Raw genomic sequence first — 20,248 nt, 5'->3', positions numbered from 1 at the left:
TGTCTCAGAGCATCCTTAAAGGTTTCAAAGACAAGTATATATCAACTTTCCAAATTTTGGGTTCAACTTTTAGTATATGAAATTCCAAATTAGGAAGAGTGAAGCATATGTTTTCGGGCTGGGAATGTGGCCTAGTGGTAAGAGTGCTTGCCTCGTATACTTGAAGCCCTCGATTCCATTCCCCAGCACCACATATATAGAAAATGGCCAGAAGTGGCATTGTAGTTCAAGTGGCAGAGTGCTAGCCTTGAGTAAAAAGAAGCCAGGTACAGTGCTCAGGCCCTGAGTTCAAGGCCCAGGAATGGTGAAAGAAAAAAAAAGATTATTTTTTTTTTCAATTCATTGGTGTTATGATAAACTTGTCAATGTAGTTAATAAGAATTTCCATTGCTACACCATCAAATCCTCTGCTCTGTGAAAAAGCTTAAATGAATATGTGTACAATTTTCTTTATCATCAAGTTCCCTCAAATACAATTTATAAGGGAATGTTTACATGTTACACTCTCTTTTGTTTTTTGGGGTTTTTTTGGTTTGTATTTCATTATTTCCATTCCAGACCTTTGTCTTTTTTGCTTCATGTGAGAGCATCATGGGATCTCCACAGTTCTCCTGTGGCCATCTCTTCTATTGTGATATGACATGTACTCCTTTGCATTTCAATTATATTCCAAAATATAAATAATTCATATATATATATATATTCCTATATAGTTGATTATATTGCCTAAACTTTTCTAATACTAATGTCTCTACTCAATTCTTATTATATTATTAACTGAAATTCGTATTATTTATACTTTTGATAGTAAATTTGACATTGGTTTCAAATATTTAATCCTTCTCCCTCTTGGTCATTTTATCATGTCACTTTAACCTGTGCTTTCATTGGTTGCTGTTTAATAAGTGTAATTTTGAACACTGAGTAATATTGTATGTTACTTCTATTTTATTTAATTCTCTGTAATAAATCTTTTTAAAAGTAAACTTTATTTCCGAACTTCAATACTATTTTCTCTTGTGTTTCTAAAGGTAACCATAGTATTTAACCCAACATTCTCCCATGAAAGAGATAAATATTTCACTATTTATTCAATTTTAAATATGTGGAGCTAAATTTTTCTTACACGGAAATTGTGTGCTCTTTAACATGCAAACACTCAGATTCAATGTTTAATACCAGGTTAGGATTTTAACATGTGTGCTGCTTTTAGACTAATTGGGAAAATGTTCCCTTTTTATTTATAATAACACGAGAATATATTGCTCCTCAACAATCTGAATCATCTAAATTGAAATTCAAGGAACAGAATATGTGAAGAATTCAATGTTCATATTTTCTTTACATTGAGAAGGAAAAGGTTGTGGGGAGCTTACAGCAATATGGTGGAGTTCTGAGGGACAGCAAATGCTACTTCACTCTTAGTTTAGTGAAGGCTTTGCTCTTAAAATAGTGAAATGAAAACATCATCTATAGATTAAAAATACAGATGAAAATGGGCATCTGTGACTCATGCCTCTAATTCTTGCTATTTAGGAGACTAAGAACTGAAGATTGAGGTTTGAAACTAGCACAGGCAGACAAATTTGATTGTCTCCTATCTCTAGTTAATCAGAAGAAAAAGCTCTACACGGAGGTATGGCTTGGGTGATAGAGCATCAGCCTTGAGGGATAAAGGTAAGGGAGACTATGTGGCCCTGAGTTCAAGTCTCAGTACTAGTACACAGGTAAACTAAGGTAAACTAAGTTCTTCACAGATTGAATCCCTGAAAACATCCATGTATTTCAGTCCACTTCTAAGTATTTCAATTGAAGGTAAAGTGCAATTAATTAGCCCTAGTTTTTTGTCCTCTCAATGGTATTTTATTGACTTTAGATTGACTCACTATTATCCTACCAGAAGTAAAAAAATGATTTAAGTACTTTTCCAATATTTCACTGTTGATATAGACTGATAGAGACCTCATCTAAATAAATACATATATCTATAAATATACACATAGATACAGATATAGATATATAGATAGATCTCATCTATCTATAGATAGATGACAGATATTCTTTACTCATTTGTTGACTTTATAATACGCTGCTAGTCTGATTCCATAATTTGGCCATTTTGAACAATGCAAACTCACTTGATACGTTTGGTGCTGTACCCAGGTGTGATATTTGAATCATATGGTACATCTCATTTTACTTTTTTAATTTAATTTTATTTTCAATGTGATGTACAGAGGGGTTACAGTTGCACACATAAGTTAGTGAGTACATTTTCATTGAACATTGAAAGCTGTTACCTTCTTCCACATTTTTCCCCACTTTCCCTCCCCCTCCAAACTGATTTCCATAGAGGTTAGAATAATTATATTCTTAACAGTATATAATATAAGCATTTTCTTTCCCTTACATAGTTGCCAGTATTTGAGGATAACATATTAAGTATGTCATAAAAAAATCACTAAAGCCTGTGCACCATTTTATTAGGAATGGAAGCACGTGATAAAACTGGCAAACTAAGAAAGATGAGGTTTAACTAAAGTATGAAAAGCAGAGGAAGTAGACTTTCTTCTTTTATGCCCAAAAAAGATAATAAAATTAGTAAAAAAAAAAAAAAACTCAATGTAAATCACGATTATTTCTATCTCTATGACGATGTATTCATTTTAGAGCTTGAATTCATTGGACACTATCTAAATGGTTGTTTAAAAAAACTCTCAAAGGAGGGTGTGACATTATTAGAAAAAACTATAAAATGGTTAATACTCTGTATAATAACTTAATGACAACAATTAAATTACATTTTAAATGCAATCACTCTGTCAATGTATATAATACATAAGAAATTGCTTATGAATACCTGAGGAGTCTGCTTGTCTCAAAATTACACCTTTGTTGTGTCTTATGTATTGGTCCTGCATGTGTTTTCTTTACATAGGTTAATGTGATTCTAAATTAAATTTTATCTAAACAGAAATTATATTATTTTTAACCTTTCATATTATAATATCTGTGAATAATATAGTCTGAAAGAAACAAAAAAATACACTTGGCTTTGTCTTCTTAAACTATTAACTAACATACCAATGTTCTTATGTGTAAAACAATATTTTGAAATAAAAATCTAGCTTTCTTACCTTTCAGGATATGTAAGTGATTTTAACACAAGACTCTGTATTCTATATTTGCAAGTGGAGCATTGCATATTTGAGCTCTTGGAATACGTCAAGGCAATGCTTGAAATATTTGCAATATCATTTAAAAACTGTGCCAGAATCTTCACTTCTTGTAGTTTGTCAAAGGGTTTGCTTTTCCTAAACAAAAGACATAATCAGCATAACAACAATATTTGGAATACTTTAATTCCAAAATCAATATAATTTTAATAAGACAATTTAAAAAGAACAAAATACATGGAAAAATACCACAAAAACAATTTGTAAACAATACATATTAAAATAATTTAAATAACAATTTATAACAATGAAATAATAGTAACAATATATTCATTTCCTATGCAAATATTTATGATACATTTAAATGTGAGCAATTGTGACTTTCTGAGTGAATTCTTTTTTTTTTTTTTTTTTTTGCCAGTCCTGGAGCGTGGACTCAGGGCCTGAGCACTGTCCCTGGCTTCTTTTTGCTCAAGGCTAGCACTTTGCCACTTGAGCCACAGCGCCCCTTCTGGCCGCGGTGCTGGGGAATTGAACCCAGGGCTTCATGTATAGGAGGCAAGCACTCTTGCCACTAGGCCATATCCCAGCCCCTGAGTGAATTCTTAGATTATAAATTTTTCTAAGATTGGTCATCTTATATTTTCTCTTTTAGCTTATTCATAGTCTGGGATATTTTTTAATGTCTTCATGTACCAATTTGTCAAATATTTTTAAATAAATAAATAATTCATAATAGCTCAAGACCAAAAGAAAAACATAGTAACAATTAATTAATTATAATTTTGTGACTATTCACAAAGAATGCAGAACTGTAATAATACTTCCCATACTTGACCTTACTTAACTCCCTTAACAATTCCTTGTAGCATGAAACATTCCAACTTTCTAGAAGTAAAAACTGAGTATCAGCACATACAGAGGCCTTTCCCTAAGTCATAGAGGTGGAAAAACACCACCATGTCTATGTTCTTTACAAGTCTTTCCTTCCCCTTCCCAACCTTATATGCCAGAAATCTTCACTGGTTTCCCTGAGTCAATTTGCATGTCCCAAGAATGCCTAAAGCTAATAAATATGTGATTTATCCTGCCAACCACTCCCCCTTCTCACCAAAAAAAATTAATATGAAGTTAAAACTTACACATTTCCTTATAACACTGAATAGTACCAATCTTCACTCTAGTCTTCTCTTCCAATACCCACATTAAAAATTCTTCTGCCTTTTCAAGCATATTGAATCTTCTTTGAACCCATACTTACCTATTTACTTCAAAACCATATATCCCTGCACCAATTCCACAATAGGTAGAGCAGGAATTGGAGATGGAAATCATCCTCCCAAACAATTGTTTCTCCCTAATAAAAATCCAATCTTGACCTCAACTAGACTTCTCTAAATAAAATACTACAAATTTCCATGTGCCCAGTGACTGAATTACAAATTCATGTAATATGCTTACTTCAAAATCTACACGCTGTCTTGCTTTCCCTGCCTCTAATTTCAAGCATAATCTTCTGTCAGCTCTAGGAGTGATCCCTCAGTATTCATATGTTTGTATTTGTTAGAACTTGCAATGCAGTATGGCACTGACTTCTGCCCATCATTTGAATCTCAATTAATACAAAACACCAGTATAGCAAATTTAATGGCCCCATAAAATCATATCCCCCATTTTAAGTTTGTATGTTATCATTCGCTTCATGATTTTTTGAGGCGATAGATTATTCATTGAATTTTATAACATTATGATTACCTTTATGCCCTTCATTATGCTCTAAACTAAATGAGAAACACATTTGTTTGGATAAACCTTTAGCATTCAACTGAGCTCAATGTAGATAATCACTAAAAGTTGCTTGGCCAGAGGAAAGAGGGATACTATCATTTTATTTTGATAATTAATTCAAAGTCTTTTCTGCTGTCCTAGACTGAAATTATGTCAGGACAGAGACCGAATTTGTCAGGATTTTTATTCCCAAGTCTTAACACAGTTCCTAACCTATAGAAACTCTCCAATTATTGTATTGAATAATCAGATTGTATGCTCTCTATGTGTCTCCTAGCTTGGTGTGGAAAGGTAGGGCTATTTTTTTTTTATTATCTCTAAGTAGTTGTAGAAAATAGTTACCACTGAACAAAGCAGTTTATGAATACAATGTAACAATGCACCTTGATTAATGTTACCTGGTTCATCCTTATTCCTCATCTATCCCAATCCCATCCCTTCACTCAATCTTAAATTTGTAGGATATGCATTGAATTATATGACTGTACTTCCCACTTTCTCTCTTCATTCATCTACCTCCCTCCACATTCTTACTTGGGAGCTTTGTGCCTGGGAGTAGTTCTGTGAAGAAGCAAACTTGGGTTCTCAATTATGACTATTACTTAAAAATATTTACATAATTTTGAGTATGACACTTGAAAAGAAGTGGAGAATATTGAGGCAAGGCAGTTAAGGCTAATACTGGAATTACTAAAATTAATAGTGAAAGTAACAGAAAAAGTCCACTATTTATCTAACTTTTGTAATCATGAGCTATATAAAATAAATTTATTTAGTCTATTTCATATTCAGTATATTTTGATAGTCTCTATACAGAGAATTCAGTCTGTTTGGATTAACAGATGAACTGAACACGTAAAAAAACAGAACATTTTAAGCTAAGAAAAGAGAACATACAAAATAGTACTTACTCATAGATCTTTGGCTTTTCGAACTCTCCATTCTGGTTTAATAACTTAAATGAAATAGAGCCATCCATCATGGTTTCATCTAGGGCAATGATACTGAGAACAAAATAATAGCCTACAGAAGGAAAAATACAGAAGGTCCCACACATTATTTTTTAAACCTTACTTTGTTTTGGTACATACACAAATATGCTCACATACATACATAGACTCTAGTCTCCTATTGTATATGCAAATAATATGATTCAGATGTATTCACTGGGTCAATGGGAAATGTATTTTATTTCCTGTTACTTAGTGATAAATATTAAAAATGCGAAATAAAAATCCTGCTGGTTAGTTCAATATAGTAATGATTTAATCTAATGCCTACTGAATCAAAGTTAGTCTGGAAAAAAAAAAATCCCACTCTGTTTCTCAGTGGCTTAAAGGGAAAAAGAGGGGGGCAAAACTCCTTAAGAATGAACAAAAGGCTGGGAATATGGCCTAGTGATAGGGTGCTTGCCTAGCATGCATGAAACCCTGGGTTCTATTCCTCAGCACTACATACACAGAAAAACTGGAAGTGGTGCTATGGCTCAAGTGATAGAGTGCTAGCGTTGAGCAAAAAAGAAGCCAGAGACAGTTCTCAGGCCTTGAATTCAAGCTCCAGGATGGGAAAAAGTAACAAAAATAGACCTGATTTTATTTTTTTTCTCAAGACCGTCTGCCATATGAGCCACAGGTATACTTCAGGCCTCTGGGTAGCTAATTGAAGATGAGAGTCTCACAGACTTTTCTGTCCAGGCTGCCCTTGGATTGTGATCCTCAGATGGCAGCCTCCTCAGTGAGTGCTAAGGTAAGGATTACAAGTGTGAGCCACTAGAACCTGGCTCTTTTTCTATCAAATTCAATCATATCTGAACGCACTATTAATATTGGAAAATATAAATAAAGCAAAAATTGAATAAAAACAGAGAGTATATCTTTCTTCAGGAGACAATTAAGTTTACAATAAATGGAAAACAAAAGAAAATTTATTTGGAGAAAAGAGAATAAGTATTTCCAAAGTGTTTATCATAAATAACTTTTGACAAAAAATTCTACCTTGAACTGTGTTTTCATTCCTGAGTGAAGAAAAATAAAGATATTTTCAAAGAAAAGCAAAAGTCTAACAGAAATTGCTAGTGAAAAGTATATTTCAGTGAAAATTTAAGGGGTGAGAGCTGGGGAGTGGTCAATTGCCACTTAAATAGGATCCCAACTCTGTGGAAGGTGGAGAGAGAATAATTGTGTTCAAGGCCAGCTTGGAAAACATTGGTGAAACACTCTCAAAAACATACAAGCTGAAAGCTGAGGTGTAGTTTACATGACAGAGTACCTAAGCTCAGGTCCTTGTGTTCAATAGGCAGTACTACATATATACATATATATATGTATATATATATATAGAGAGAGAGACAGAGACAGAGAGAGAGACAGAGACAGAGACAGAGAGGTGTCAAGAGAGGGGAGAGGGAGGGAGAAAAGGAAGAAGGGTAGGGAATAGGAAGGAAGGAAAGAACAAAGGAAGGATAGAGGGAAGGAAGGAAGGAAGGAAGGAGAGAGAGAGAAAGAGAGAGAGAGAAAGAGAGAGAGAGAGAGGATTCTTCACATGGGAAAACATTTATTCTTTATAAAATACTCCCGTCTTTTCTTCTGTAAACAGCAACTGCTTTCTTTACTACTTCCTTTTAAAGTGTAATTGTTTAACACATTTGTATGAGATTCCTGTGTTACTTTTTCCTGCTTATCTAAGCCTAAATGTATTAGGATGATCATTACTTTTCTTTCTTTTTGGTAGAAATATAAGTTCTCAAATGGGTGGTGGCATGTGTGTAGATTTATACAACTATACAATCTGGAAATGTAGTTGTATAGATGCCTTAGGCTGGGGGGGGGGAGGGAGGAATGAGGGACGAGGTAACAAACAGTACAAGAAATGTATCCAATGCCTAACATATGAAAATGTAACCTCTCTGTACATCAGTTTGATAATAAAAAACTTTTTAAAACTGCCTTAGGCTCCTAACATGCTGCATTCTCTAATAATCCCAGGAAAGGGAGGATAAACAGGTTAAATTGGGAATTACTTTCATTGTTTCTTTATGTAAACATTAAAGACGCCCGTGTTCATTTTATCTAAAAACTTTGATACAGTTTAGGGTTTTTTTTTTTTAATCCAAAAGTAACCTAAGCCTGTTCAATTTGTCCATGTTGCCCATATCTTGACAAACTTGATAAAAGCTGAGAGAATGCAAATAAAGTTTCAATTAAAAGTAAAAATGCATTAAGAATTAGTGATTTGCTTATGAGTTAAAATGTTAACAACTTACTACAGAATGGACTCTTGCCAGCAGTATCCAAAAATGCAGTTGTCCTCAGAGGCAAGCCTTCCCTTCTTAAATCTTTTAAATCTCCTTTCCATAGTTTAGGTTGATAACCTGAGATTTTTAGAAACAGAACACTTGGAACTTAACTTCTCTCAAATAACAAACAATTATAATTAAAATAACTAAAAAAACTCAACATAAATTACTTTATTAACATCATTGTCGTCATTATTATTACCATGGATTTTTGTAACTTACCAAGCAATTTTCCAGAAAAGCCACAGCCTATGTATTTAATATAAATGCCAGATTCATATATAAATTAACTCCCTAAATATCTTATCTGAGCTTAGCATATCTCACAGAACTACAGTCCATTTAGCATATCTCAGAAGACTTAAAGCTCATTTGACTCAAATTTTACTGTTCTATTTTGAGTTTAAAATTTTATTGACAAAACTTTTCAATTATTTTATCATCCTTATCATAAGTGTATTATATATTTGAACATACAATTTAGCTCCATAGTCTCCAATTGCCTGTATGAATATATTCACATAAGTATTATGGGTATGTGCATGTACAATATATAAAATATATGCAGAAATATGATAGGTAGCATCTATATAAACTATGAATTGCATATAACAAATTTTCATACATGTGGATACTCATATATGGGATTTGTACTATTTATAATATATGTATATACCACATATTTATGGATTTATTACTTAAATCTGTAAGTATTTCCAATACTTTTATTACATTCCCTCCAAAAGTTTTAGATTTGAATATAGGGAAAAGAATATTCAATTGAGAATTCAATTTATTTCTTACTATGCTCTTTAGCTGTCCATTTAGCCAATCTGAGTCATATATAAGAAAATGTTAGGCCAAGAAATGCAAATCACAAGTTCAGTCTAAAGAAAATGAATAACACATCCAGACTTGGGGACAGAAGAGGTCTGTGAAAATACGAAATCTAGCAAAATTTATATGCTGTATGCCTTGCCTAATATTCTCTGTACATAGTTACTCCTGTTTAAAAAAAAAAAACCTATCCATAAAAAGTGTCAGGTTAAATTCATCCTTGGTAATCACTCTTCATTCCTGGAGCTCTTTGGCTTTGAAAATCTATCTGGAACATCCTCCCATGATGCAGAGCAGATGTTTGCCTGTTTATGACATTCCATGGCCTGGTATTCTTTTTGGAAAATATACTTCTTTAGACCCTTTCCCATTCTCACATACTCTATTTATATGGGTTCCCTTTAGTCTACAATTCCCCACTGGCAGCCAGTAGGTGTTTAATGTTCAATTGCTCTTACCAAGTCTTATGGACTTAAAAGTGTGAACTATATACCACTCATGACTACTTGTTGACAACCAATGAAGTAGTTGTAGATCACATCGCTTCACATCATCCTTCATTTGATGTAAGACTTCTCATTCAGCAGAAAACAAAAACAGACAAATTTACAGAAAGCCTCTTGGTTCTTCAGGGAATGTGCAAATCTCTTTAAATATTTCCAAAGTTGGATGACAGAGGAGTGTTTTTGTATATCAAGAACAAAGATCATCATGAAGTCATTGGAATTGCCCACTATGTAAGTCATAGAAAAACAGTTGAAAATGTTTCTCTCATTAAATAGCTTATAGATAAATACTTATAAATAAATGCTTTAATTCCTCCATATCACCACAGGGAAATCATTATAAGTGGTTAACCTATTAAGAAACATATATAAAGGATAGTTAAATTTTCTGCATTTACTAAAACATTTGTTAGTGATTTCTGAAAACTTTTAACATATCTGTAGCAATCTCTCTTACCAAGCCTTGGACATGAATCTTTCATGAAACTGTCACAGTCCACACATAAACTGCTCTTATACTCTTTGTAGGAACCACAAGGAAAGGACACGAAATTGCAGTTTGTTTCCAAAGCCGCCAAGAACAGGTGAACTGCTCTCTGGTGGTCACATTTAAGATATTCCACTCCTTTGGGATGGAGAAACAAACAAACAAACAAAAGCACAGTCACTGTGGCTGTATTAAAGAAAGTGTGAGAAAATTACAAAAGTTGAAGATTAAGTTCTAGTTTTCTAAGTATAACTTATAAAAGCACTGACTACAACACCAAGTTCTAGCTTACGCCACCCAACAAACAGTACAAGTAAATGCTTAAACTTAACATGAGATTCATCATACATTTTAGTAAAGTAATAAACGACATAGAAAAGATACTTAATTTTAGTAAAAGACTATGCAAATATAATGCTGCTGTCCTTATTAACTAACACGGTGACACTTTCCTCCTTATTGATTTCATCTTCCCACTTCAGATTTCCATCAAGTGTCTGAAGTGATTATAGAAATGAGTTACATTAAAACTTTATAATCTCCCTTTCCTGTGCTAGCCCCTCACAGCCTTGTCGTTTTGAACAAACTTGAGTCTTAAATGTGGGAAACTTGAACAGATGTCACTGTGAATCACATCACCAAGTTGGGAGTAGTTCTCTACCTCTCCATGTACAGGACAACCAAGTGCCAAGCAGTTTATAAATATGTTCATTAATCAGGTAGTGTGATGAGAGTAAATGTTAAATGTCCTGTTAAATGTAAAAGGCTCCTGATTTTACCGATTTTGTGTTTCCTCCATAATTTCAAATTTCTCCTAATATTTGAAATGATGAAATAAATTCATTGGAGCTTTAACCTAACAGGTTAGATGTCATGGTCAAATGTTACATCCACTTTATGAATTAAGCAAGTATGAATGAAACTGGTTCTTTGACGAACTCTCATGAATCATGGACCAAGGTGAATTAAACATAATGCATTTGAAAATATGATTCGCATACCTGAAAAGATTGATTTAGGACAGCCAGGTTGTTTTTTTCCTCCATTTGGATAAAAATCTATATGACCTAATGGCTCTTGAATGCCTAAACCTAAGGAGAAGAAATGAGGGAAGGAGGGGAATAAGAAGGAGGAGAAGGAGGAGTAGACAAAAGAAAAAGAGAACAAGAATCACAAAGTGTACATTATTATGCAATAATAAGAATAAGTATATAAAATTCATTGAAAATTCATTTTGAAATTTCAACTGAAAATAAAAGCTATTTTAAATTTCAGTTTTGTGGTATTCGTTTTTAAGCTAATTCTTTGAGAAAATGAGTGAAAAACAGGAATCTAGAAATATCACCAATAATGGGAAAGAAACACGGCAGCCAATGACTGTCAAGAGCATAAAAAAAAATTGTCCGTCTTGTGTGCCATTTCTGTGCTTATGATCAAATGACCTTTCTAGAAACTTTATTAAAGCAAACTGAAGGCCCAATGGATCACGAAGAATGCACAACCTCATTAAGAAAGATGCAGTAATCTTTCTCTTCTCAGAATCCCCATTCCCTCTGGGTGTATGTTTAGTTTTTCACTTTTAAATAACCAAGCCAGTTATTTGCTGCGTTACCTCTTACATCAGAATGGATGACATCCACAAACTTTGCATCAGTGTAATCTAATCTGCTATTTGGAGGTTTTCCAGAAAATTTTGGACCAGCAGGGTCAAGTCCTAAAGTGGAGAGAGAAAAAATAAAAGAAACTGCTAATGTAATGAAGACTCATTTTATGGTGTTCTTGTGTTAATATTACAATGAAAACACACATACATACATAAAGGTAAATTAAATTTGAAATAGTAGATCTTTTCATTATTTGAGTGCTCAAAGGTTAGCAAATTAAACCATACTAGAAACACCTTAACAAGATATTATAAAATATTTTAGAATTTTAAGTAGTAATTAGTACTAAACTACAATAAGTTTGTACTTAATAAAATCTCTTTTACAGAAAACAAAAACCAAACCGAAAACATCACAATAAATAACACTTGGTCCTCTGTTACTCTGTGCTTCATTAGTTCATTTTGGATAAATCTATAGGTCTAAAAGGTCTTTTAGATGCTAAAAGCTATATGACTTTTGGCATAAAACATAAAGAGTATTATCCTTTATTTCTCCCAAGATTTCTCCAAACTCTGTAATGAAATAGAATAGGCTTAAAATTCTGCAGATTTAGGATATTTATTTCTGGAGTATATTTACAGTATAAATAATGAATATAATAAATTTCATGCTCATGAATTTCTCAAAATGATTAAAAAGACTACTGAGAAGATAATATTCAGACTCTTGAAAACGTCTACAGAAACAATTATTTTTAAATGACTATAAAAGTTAATCTTGTTCATCTTATACTCTTCTCCTTGTTTTATGTAGTCACTTGACTGAGCAGCTCATTTATTTCTTTTTCTTTCCGATAAATTATTCTAATATAGACCCTTCAAATTGGTGAGTTTAAACCCTAATATTTGCCTGTTTTAGAAAAAGATTACATTAGACTAAAAATTGTGTGAACATACATTATTATACAACTTACATATTCATCCTTCCCATTTTGAAATCTAATTAAAGGTTCTGTTACATTTTTGTTAATACTTGACATTATTACAACTCTTCCAAACATATAAATATCAAGAATCCCTTAAAAAAAACATACATTGTTTGGAGAAGGATAATATTCTACTAATAAAAATCACCACCATTTCTAGAGGAAAGAATAAAATTCCATGGTGGCTCGATGCAGCTAATGAATACTCTCATTAATAATTTTTCATTGATAATAAGGGAAATTAGGAGTCAGAGTCCCCTCAAAATTAGATGTAAATTTTTGCTTCTAATACTAGAAAAAAAAACATTAAGTCTTTAAATACCTCAAAGATTGTGAAAAATAAATGCACAGCTAAAGTTTTAGCTAATAAGAATAATTTAGTAGCCTGGTTTTTCTGTAGTCATTACAACAATGTACCCTTTAATCTTAGATAGGGCTTCAAAGGTAGCTCATTACCTCTCATGCTCATTCAATATCTTATGCGGTATTCAGAACCAAACAAGACTATAGACTCTAACACTAAAGTAATAATATCTGAAAATAATATAGGGAAAACTGAATGTTCATAAAATGTCTGTTGTCAATAGGTGAACCTATTACATTTTAAATAAGATACCGTCCCAATGTTTAAAAATGGCTTTACCTGTTATTCTTCCAAGTTGGCCATGAAACATTTTGCCAACGAAGCCACTAATATGAGCTCCTAAGCTCATTCCTATGAGATGAAAATTATCAAGGGATGCTCCATGCTTCTGAAATTGAAAGAGGTTCATTATTTTCATTTGGGGGAAATCACGAGTCATTCCTCATACATCTATACCCTCAAACTCATTTATTTTCCTGCTTTAACTCACTTCTGGAAAAAGTGAAGGGGACCTCATAATTCTGAAACAATTTTATCTTGGTCCAATTTGTCCCATAAGACACAAATTTGTCTCCATTTATAATAATATCATTAAACTTTCACTTAAAAACTCTGTAAGACTTGTTAGTATATTATTGCAGAATGACACACATAAAATCATTTAATTACCAATGTGTGTAATGATAATATTATAAATTTCTAGATGCTCAGTGTATATTACAGTCTTAATACTACTATTATAAAACAACAGCACTAGACATTAGATGTTAATTGGCACTATTAGATGCTTACTTTTTGATAGATATTTTGATATATGCTCTATAAATGTCTCATTTAATATTACTGCTTTATCTAGAAATCATTTACTTTTATTGTATTGTTCAAAACTAGGCAGGATATTTATTAAATACTAAATAAAACATCTGAAGATTTCCTATACTAAGATAAAGACTCATAAGATAAAGACTTGTCCAAAGCTACATATAATTTTAAGAGGAAAGGTGGATTTCAAATGGGTATTATCCTAATATGTGTGTTCTCCAAAGTTAGTATATTGACACCTTATCCCTTAAAACAGTGGTATATGAGAGGTGGCCTTAGGTAGTATGATTATGCCATGAGTTTAGAGCATTCAAGAATGGGAGGCATGATAAAACAGATTTGGGGGAGCTCCTCTGCCAACTTCCACCAAGTAAGAGCACTGGACAAAGACAGCATCTATGAATAACTGTCACCAAGCCCAACTTCTTTCAAATCCTTGCTCTAGAATTTCTCAGTCAACTGAACTGTGAAAAATAAACTTCTGTTCAGTATTATTTTGGTATAGCAGCTTTGATGGATGAGAGGCCATCCAGATCAATAACAAAAATAAATAAATATTGTGTTGATCTGCCTGTCTTGTGTTATGACCATATTGTATCAAAAATCAGAGGAAAATTGGGAAAATGTATGAATTGTTTTTCACTACAGAGACAATAAAATGATGTTAATTGATTTCAAAGGATGTTTCCCTTACCATCCTGGACATTGATGGACTCTAATCTTCGACAGTTAAGGGTTGAATATCCATTAGGCTCATGGAAGATGCAGTAGGCATTATAAATTTACATTGGGAATAGGAGAATTATAAAAAGAACATCGCTGTGCCTACATATGACATGGCAGAAGGCTTACAGAAAGATGTGAAATATTTCATACTATTGAAAAATGAGACTTCGAAGCTTTCTAGCATAAACTAATCATTTTCACATTTCTCAGAGCCATTGCTTCAAACCTGAGAATTTCTCCAAACTTCAGCGCTACAGATCTTTCTATCCCTTCTCCTTAATAAAAAAACACTTGCCAAACAAAAGGAGAATTAAATCTGATGCTATAATTATTCCTTAATTTCTCTACTTAACTCCCATACTTTCTACAACTTGACATAAATTTCTTTTACAGACAATTCTACAAAAAAAAAAACAATTTATGGCAATTTTATACACCCTTAATAAGAATGCATCAGTCAATCATCTACCTTTAGAAAGATGATATGGTTTTCTCTAGTTTTCAAGATAGGAAAAAAATAATGAAATTGAATTATTCACTAATTATTAAGCATCACCTATCATGTGCTTACATACATACATATTCAATATTTATACCATATCTATACAAACATTATTATAAAATTTTTATCACAAATGTAATGAAATATAGCACAGCGATATTAAGAAATATAGCACAGCAATATTAAGAAATTTCTCAAAGATGGGAAGATAGTAAGTGGGTGAATCAGGCTTTGAACCTATCTAGTTTTATTCCTAAGCACTGTATGTACCTATTTCTTGGATATGAATTACAAAATAAGTCTGAAAGTCCAAAACAACACAGTGCATGTGTTCATTTCAAGCCCAGGGATGTAACTTCTTTTTTTTCTCTAAGTATTCATACTTCTCAGAGCAGATGTGAATATCTATATGCATTGAGTTAAAAACCAAAAATCAGTTCACTTACACCAAACAGTTTTGCAAGTATTGCTTTTGTAGTTGTTTGTCTTTTTTCTTTTTTTTTTTTACCCTGTGTCTCTCGATTTTACATGGGGGGGGGGGGAAGAGAAAGGGGGAGGGGAATGAAGGAAGAGGTAACAAACAGTACAAGAAATGTATCCAATGCCTAAGGTATGTAACTGTAAGCTCTCTGTAATTATATTTGATAATAAAAACTTAAAAAAAATCACTGAAACTGCAGATACCATAGAAATTGCCTCAAATTATTTGATCCTTTTTAACCCTGAATGGAACTGACCTTTGTGTTTGGCAGAAGTACCTATTTTCCAAGCTATTTTCCCTTTAATTTTACTAAAACACGAGCCATGTCGTTAGAAGAGTTGCATAAAGAATGAAATAATTATCCAAGTGCAATGGCTCATAAACATAATCCTACTTGTATGCTAGGTTCGGATTAAGAGGGTTCTGTTTGGAGGCAAAAAAAACATGCATGAGATTTCTAAAAAGCTCAGTCAATAGAAAGATTTCATTCTAGGCACACAAGAAACATCAATGAGAGGATTGTGGCCAAAGTCAGTCTAGGAAAAAGTTATTCTGAAAATAACAAAATCAAAATGGGTTGGTGGCTCAAGTGGTATAGTGCTTGCCTGGAAAGTACAAAGCCCTGAGTTCAAATCCCCCAGTACCAAAAAACAGAAAGAATTTTACAGTTTATCCCTCTCACTACATACAAATACTATTGTACTCTTAGTTCAATATGGAAAACTTAACAATATATTTAAATTCTTACAATAATTTTAAATAAAATGAGTAATAACAGTAACTGGAATTTTAAGATCAATAAAAATCAGACAGGGTACATTCAAGTAGATAGCTATCATTTGAAGCAAACAAAACTCCACAAAGTAATATATCAAAGCAATAATGCTAAATACTACAAAAAACTATTAACTTTATCACCACTTTGGTGTATAGCATAGAAAACCTTACATAACAAATACAATTCATAAAAAATTCCAGACTTACCACAAGATTTAGAATGGATCCAGTCAAACTCTCAGCAACTTTTCTGGTGTTTCTTACTGCTCGGTTGTAAATAAAAGTTGTAGCACCCTGGTTCCAGTCCACTACAATGACATTAGCATCCTCTTCATTCAACAAAATCCTGAGGAACTTTTGAAGCCATGATGGAGTGGAGCCCAGTGGTCTGTATCCATGTATGATCCAAACTGTTTTCTTTTGTATGTCAAAATTAATGTTAAGTGAATTATTATGCTCAAAAAGTGGCTCCGCACATTTTAGATTGTTCCTTGTATACATCATCAGAATGATCTTTATCTTGGGAACAAACAGATCTCTTAAGGAATCCTTTACATTTAGGTTGGTAAATTCAAGGCATGGTCTTTTATTCTCTGAAATCAGAAGGAAAGGAAAGTCAAGATGAATATGAAAATAATACTGGAGTCTTGATGCTGTTAAAAGGACAGAAGTGAACTTGAGGGTAAAGGGTTTCACTTCATTCTCACTTTCATATCACTCACTGAGTAACTACAATACATGGCTTAGGATAAAAGATTGTCAGGACTAGAAATAGCTTTTAAAATTAACTAAAAAATAAAAACATTAACAAATGCGCAAGACCTGGTTTTTTATCTGAACAAAATAGGAATTAGCAATGGAACTCAAATAATAAATATTGCTAAGAGAACAGTAAACCAAGGCACCACCATACAATATTTTTAACGAGCCAATTGCAAAAATATCCAGATATGTTTATCAAAAATGAAAACAATCTTATTTGAAAACAACAAGAAAAATCACACACTTTGACAAAGCCATTTTCTTTTTTTTGATATTTAATGGGGGAAGGGGCTCTGGGGTTTGAACTCTAGGTCTATTTCTTGCCAGGAATTGCTCTACCACTTGATTTATGACCCTGGATTAATATTTTTCTCCAAGCAAGTCTGGACTTTGAACCTCCTATATGAATTCTCATTTATCTGAAATGACAGCCATTAACCAACACACCCAGGTCTTTCTTGGTTAGAGATGGTTCTTAGAATCCATTTTTGTTTGGCTCACCTCCTAGCATGATCTTCCTGATTCCCCACCTCTCCCACCCTGGTACTCTGGGTTGCAGTTATCAGCTACTGCACTCAGCCCAAAAGACCACCTTCTTACCACAATGTAGTCAGTTGAAACTGGAAAGTAGTCTACTTTCTCTTTATCATCAAATAAAACTGACATGAAAGAATGCATTTCTCAAAGAAGTTTAAAAGTCCATCAATAAAATGAGATAAGTTAATTATAAATACTAACAAAAGCTTTAAAGTGTACTCATATATAATCGTGATAAGGAAAAGCCTTTGTCTCGGTATGTCTTTCTTTGTTCTGTCTCTATCTCTGTCTACTCTCTCATATGTAGAACCTGAGATTTGAACTCAGGGCCTGAGTGCTGTCGCTGAGGTTTTTTGTTTTTGTTTGTTTGTTTTTCTCAAGGTTAGTGTCCTACTACCTGAGCCACAGGTTCCACTTCTGCCATTTACTTTTAGTAGTTTATTGGAGATAAGAATCTCATGGACATTCCTGCCTGGGCTGAGTTTGAGCCATGATCTTCAGGTCTCAGCCAAATGAGTAGCTAGGATTACAGGCATAAGTCACTGGTCCCAAGCCAGAAAAAAGTCTCTTTGCCTAACAATTTCACGAAAGAATACAAATCTGAAAAAAGTGGTATCATTTTCTGTGTCAGGTTTTTAAAAGTGCAGTAAAGAGAAATCCTTTCAATAAACACCCGTTGTCCCCCTGTTTGAGAGGCTGAGACAATTCAATGGTAAGCTTGAGTTTAGCCTGGGCTATGAAAGAAGACTCTCAGTAAAAAAAAAAAAAAAAAAAAAAAAAAAAAAAAAGAAAGAAAAGTGTAATAAAATTTATGAAGCTAAATATAACATGTACTCACACTGAAGAATGTGAAGAACATAAATTGAAACAATATTGCTTTGAAATATTTACATATTTTTGTGTCTGTGTATGTGTACAATATGTAGAAAATCTTTAAAGTATTTCCTTTTTTATTTATTTCTTTATAGAGTTTTCAGTACAAATATGTTAATTACAGGATGGTGAATAAGCACACAAATGTAAAATACATTATACTTTATTTTATAGTGGTGTAGGAATGTATATTCAATGTACCTCTCTATCAATTACTATTAATATATCTATCTCAGAAGGAACCAGAACAGAGAATGAAATAACTGAAAAGGATAAATAGTAACTGTCATTGCTGAGAATGGAATAATACAGCTGGTTTTTTAAATTTTGTTTTCATTGATTTTCAGAGGAGAAGTATTTTATAAGCACAAAATCTTAAAAGATTTATTTCCAATTGAATTTTTATGTGAGTCCATACTTTTATTTCTTTTGGAACTTCAATGTAATAGAGTAATAGAGGAAAGAAATTCTCAAATGCATTTCAAAAACTTACAAAAGTATTCATATACTTCTCAGTAATTATACTTTTAAATATATCACAAGACAAATACAAGAAATAAACTAACAAATATTTTCCTAGTGGATATAATATACTCCGTTTCATATAACTTCTTATTTTAAAAAGTATATACACGATATTGTCACAGATGTTTAGAGGAACACAAAGGAGGGCAGAGAAGGAGACCTAAGGTCTACCCTCTATTCACAGGTTAAGAACAGAGATATGCTTGGAATACTTAAAACCTTGCTAGTGCATCTCTTCAAAGTACGAGATAATAAGTAATTGAAGAAGAACAGAGTGAACTGTAAACCTATAAATGCTTCCTACACTATGCAAATTTTATAGGGAATCATGTTATCTGCTTTACCAGCTGGAACGTGACATAGGCCAAATATGGTCAACAAATCAAATTGCTGGTGCACTTAAAGCCCATAGATTTTACTTGACCATAGGAAACAAACAGTAGGATCTCTGTAATAAAAATAAAGAAAAGAAATCATCACCCCAAATCCTAAGCAGAAATCTATAATTGTTTAGCAGATGTAGAAGTCATTGTAAAAAAGTCTAGAATACCTTCATTAGGGCATAAAAAATATATGATTTGCAAAACAGGATATACTAAAGAGTAATACTTATTAAGGTTAAAAGTAACAGGATGAGATTAAGAAAAGAATGATGAAATATTTCAGTTTAGGAAAATTAAAAATGCAATAATAGAATAAATCATATACAAATGCTTTATCATATAGATATCATGAGAAAATTGTTAAAATTATGAAGGAAAATATAGGTATAGGGCAGAGAATTATTCAAACTAAAAGTTGTTGCTGTTTCTGAAGGTAGAAGAAGATGATCACGAGGAGAAGGTAGCAGATACAGTAATTAAGAAAATAATTTTTCATGCTGCAGTTTGCCAACTGAACAGGTTCACTATAACACAAAGAAAATCAGTTAATCAGACTCACCGATAAACTTCATAGATACTTGTTTGGCTTTCCATGAAAGATTAAAATATCCTAAAAATATCAAGGTAGAAAAATCCAGATTACTCATAGAGGAATGAGGTAAAGATGATTTCATATTTTCTTCTAAAATAGTAGATTAGATAGATAAGACTGTAATGAATGTACATTATAACTTTAAAGATTTGTGACATAATAATAGGTTAAATTTCATGAGAGACATTATTCACATAGAATATGAAATGCCTCCTGACATGAT

The 20,248-nt window shown here is 32.5% G+C and overlaps 1 protein-coding gene across 1 annotated transcript in view; it reads right to left on the bottom strand.

Annotated features, from left to right (window-relative positions):
- Positions 1 to 20,248, bottom strand: part of Lipi (lipase I) — a 29,915-nt gene that overhangs the window by 1,851 nt on the left and 7,816 nt on the right. Inside the window, exons 2-9 of the mRNA XM_048345950.1 lie at positions 16,561 to 16,946; positions 13,325 to 13,433; positions 11,702 to 11,803; positions 11,091 to 11,180; positions 10,060 to 10,227; positions 8,227 to 8,334; positions 5,876 to 5,987; positions 3,138 to 3,314 (exon numbers count right to left, since the gene is read on the bottom strand). Of these exons, the coding sequence (XP_048201907.1) occupies positions 3,138 to 3,314; positions 5,876 to 5,987; positions 8,227 to 8,334; positions 10,060 to 10,227; positions 11,091 to 11,180; positions 11,702 to 11,803; positions 13,325 to 13,433; positions 16,561 to 16,946 (1,252 nt within the window). The remainder of the gene's footprint in view (positions 1 to 3,137; positions 3,315 to 5,875; positions 5,988 to 8,226; positions 8,335 to 10,059; positions 10,228 to 11,090; positions 11,181 to 11,701; positions 11,804 to 13,324; positions 13,434 to 16,560; positions 16,947 to 20,248) is intronic.

Source organism: Perognathus longimembris, chromosome 5 (genome assembly GCF_023159225.1).
Source record: "Perognathus longimembris pacificus isolate PPM17 chromosome 5, ASM2315922v1, whole genome shotgun sequence".
NCBI lineage: Eukaryota > Metazoa > Chordata > Mammalia > Rodentia > Heteromyidae > Perognathus > Perognathus longimembris.
The sequence above is the reverse complement of the archived record's forward strand: the minus strand, read 5'-3'. Positions and strand labels throughout refer to the sequence as shown.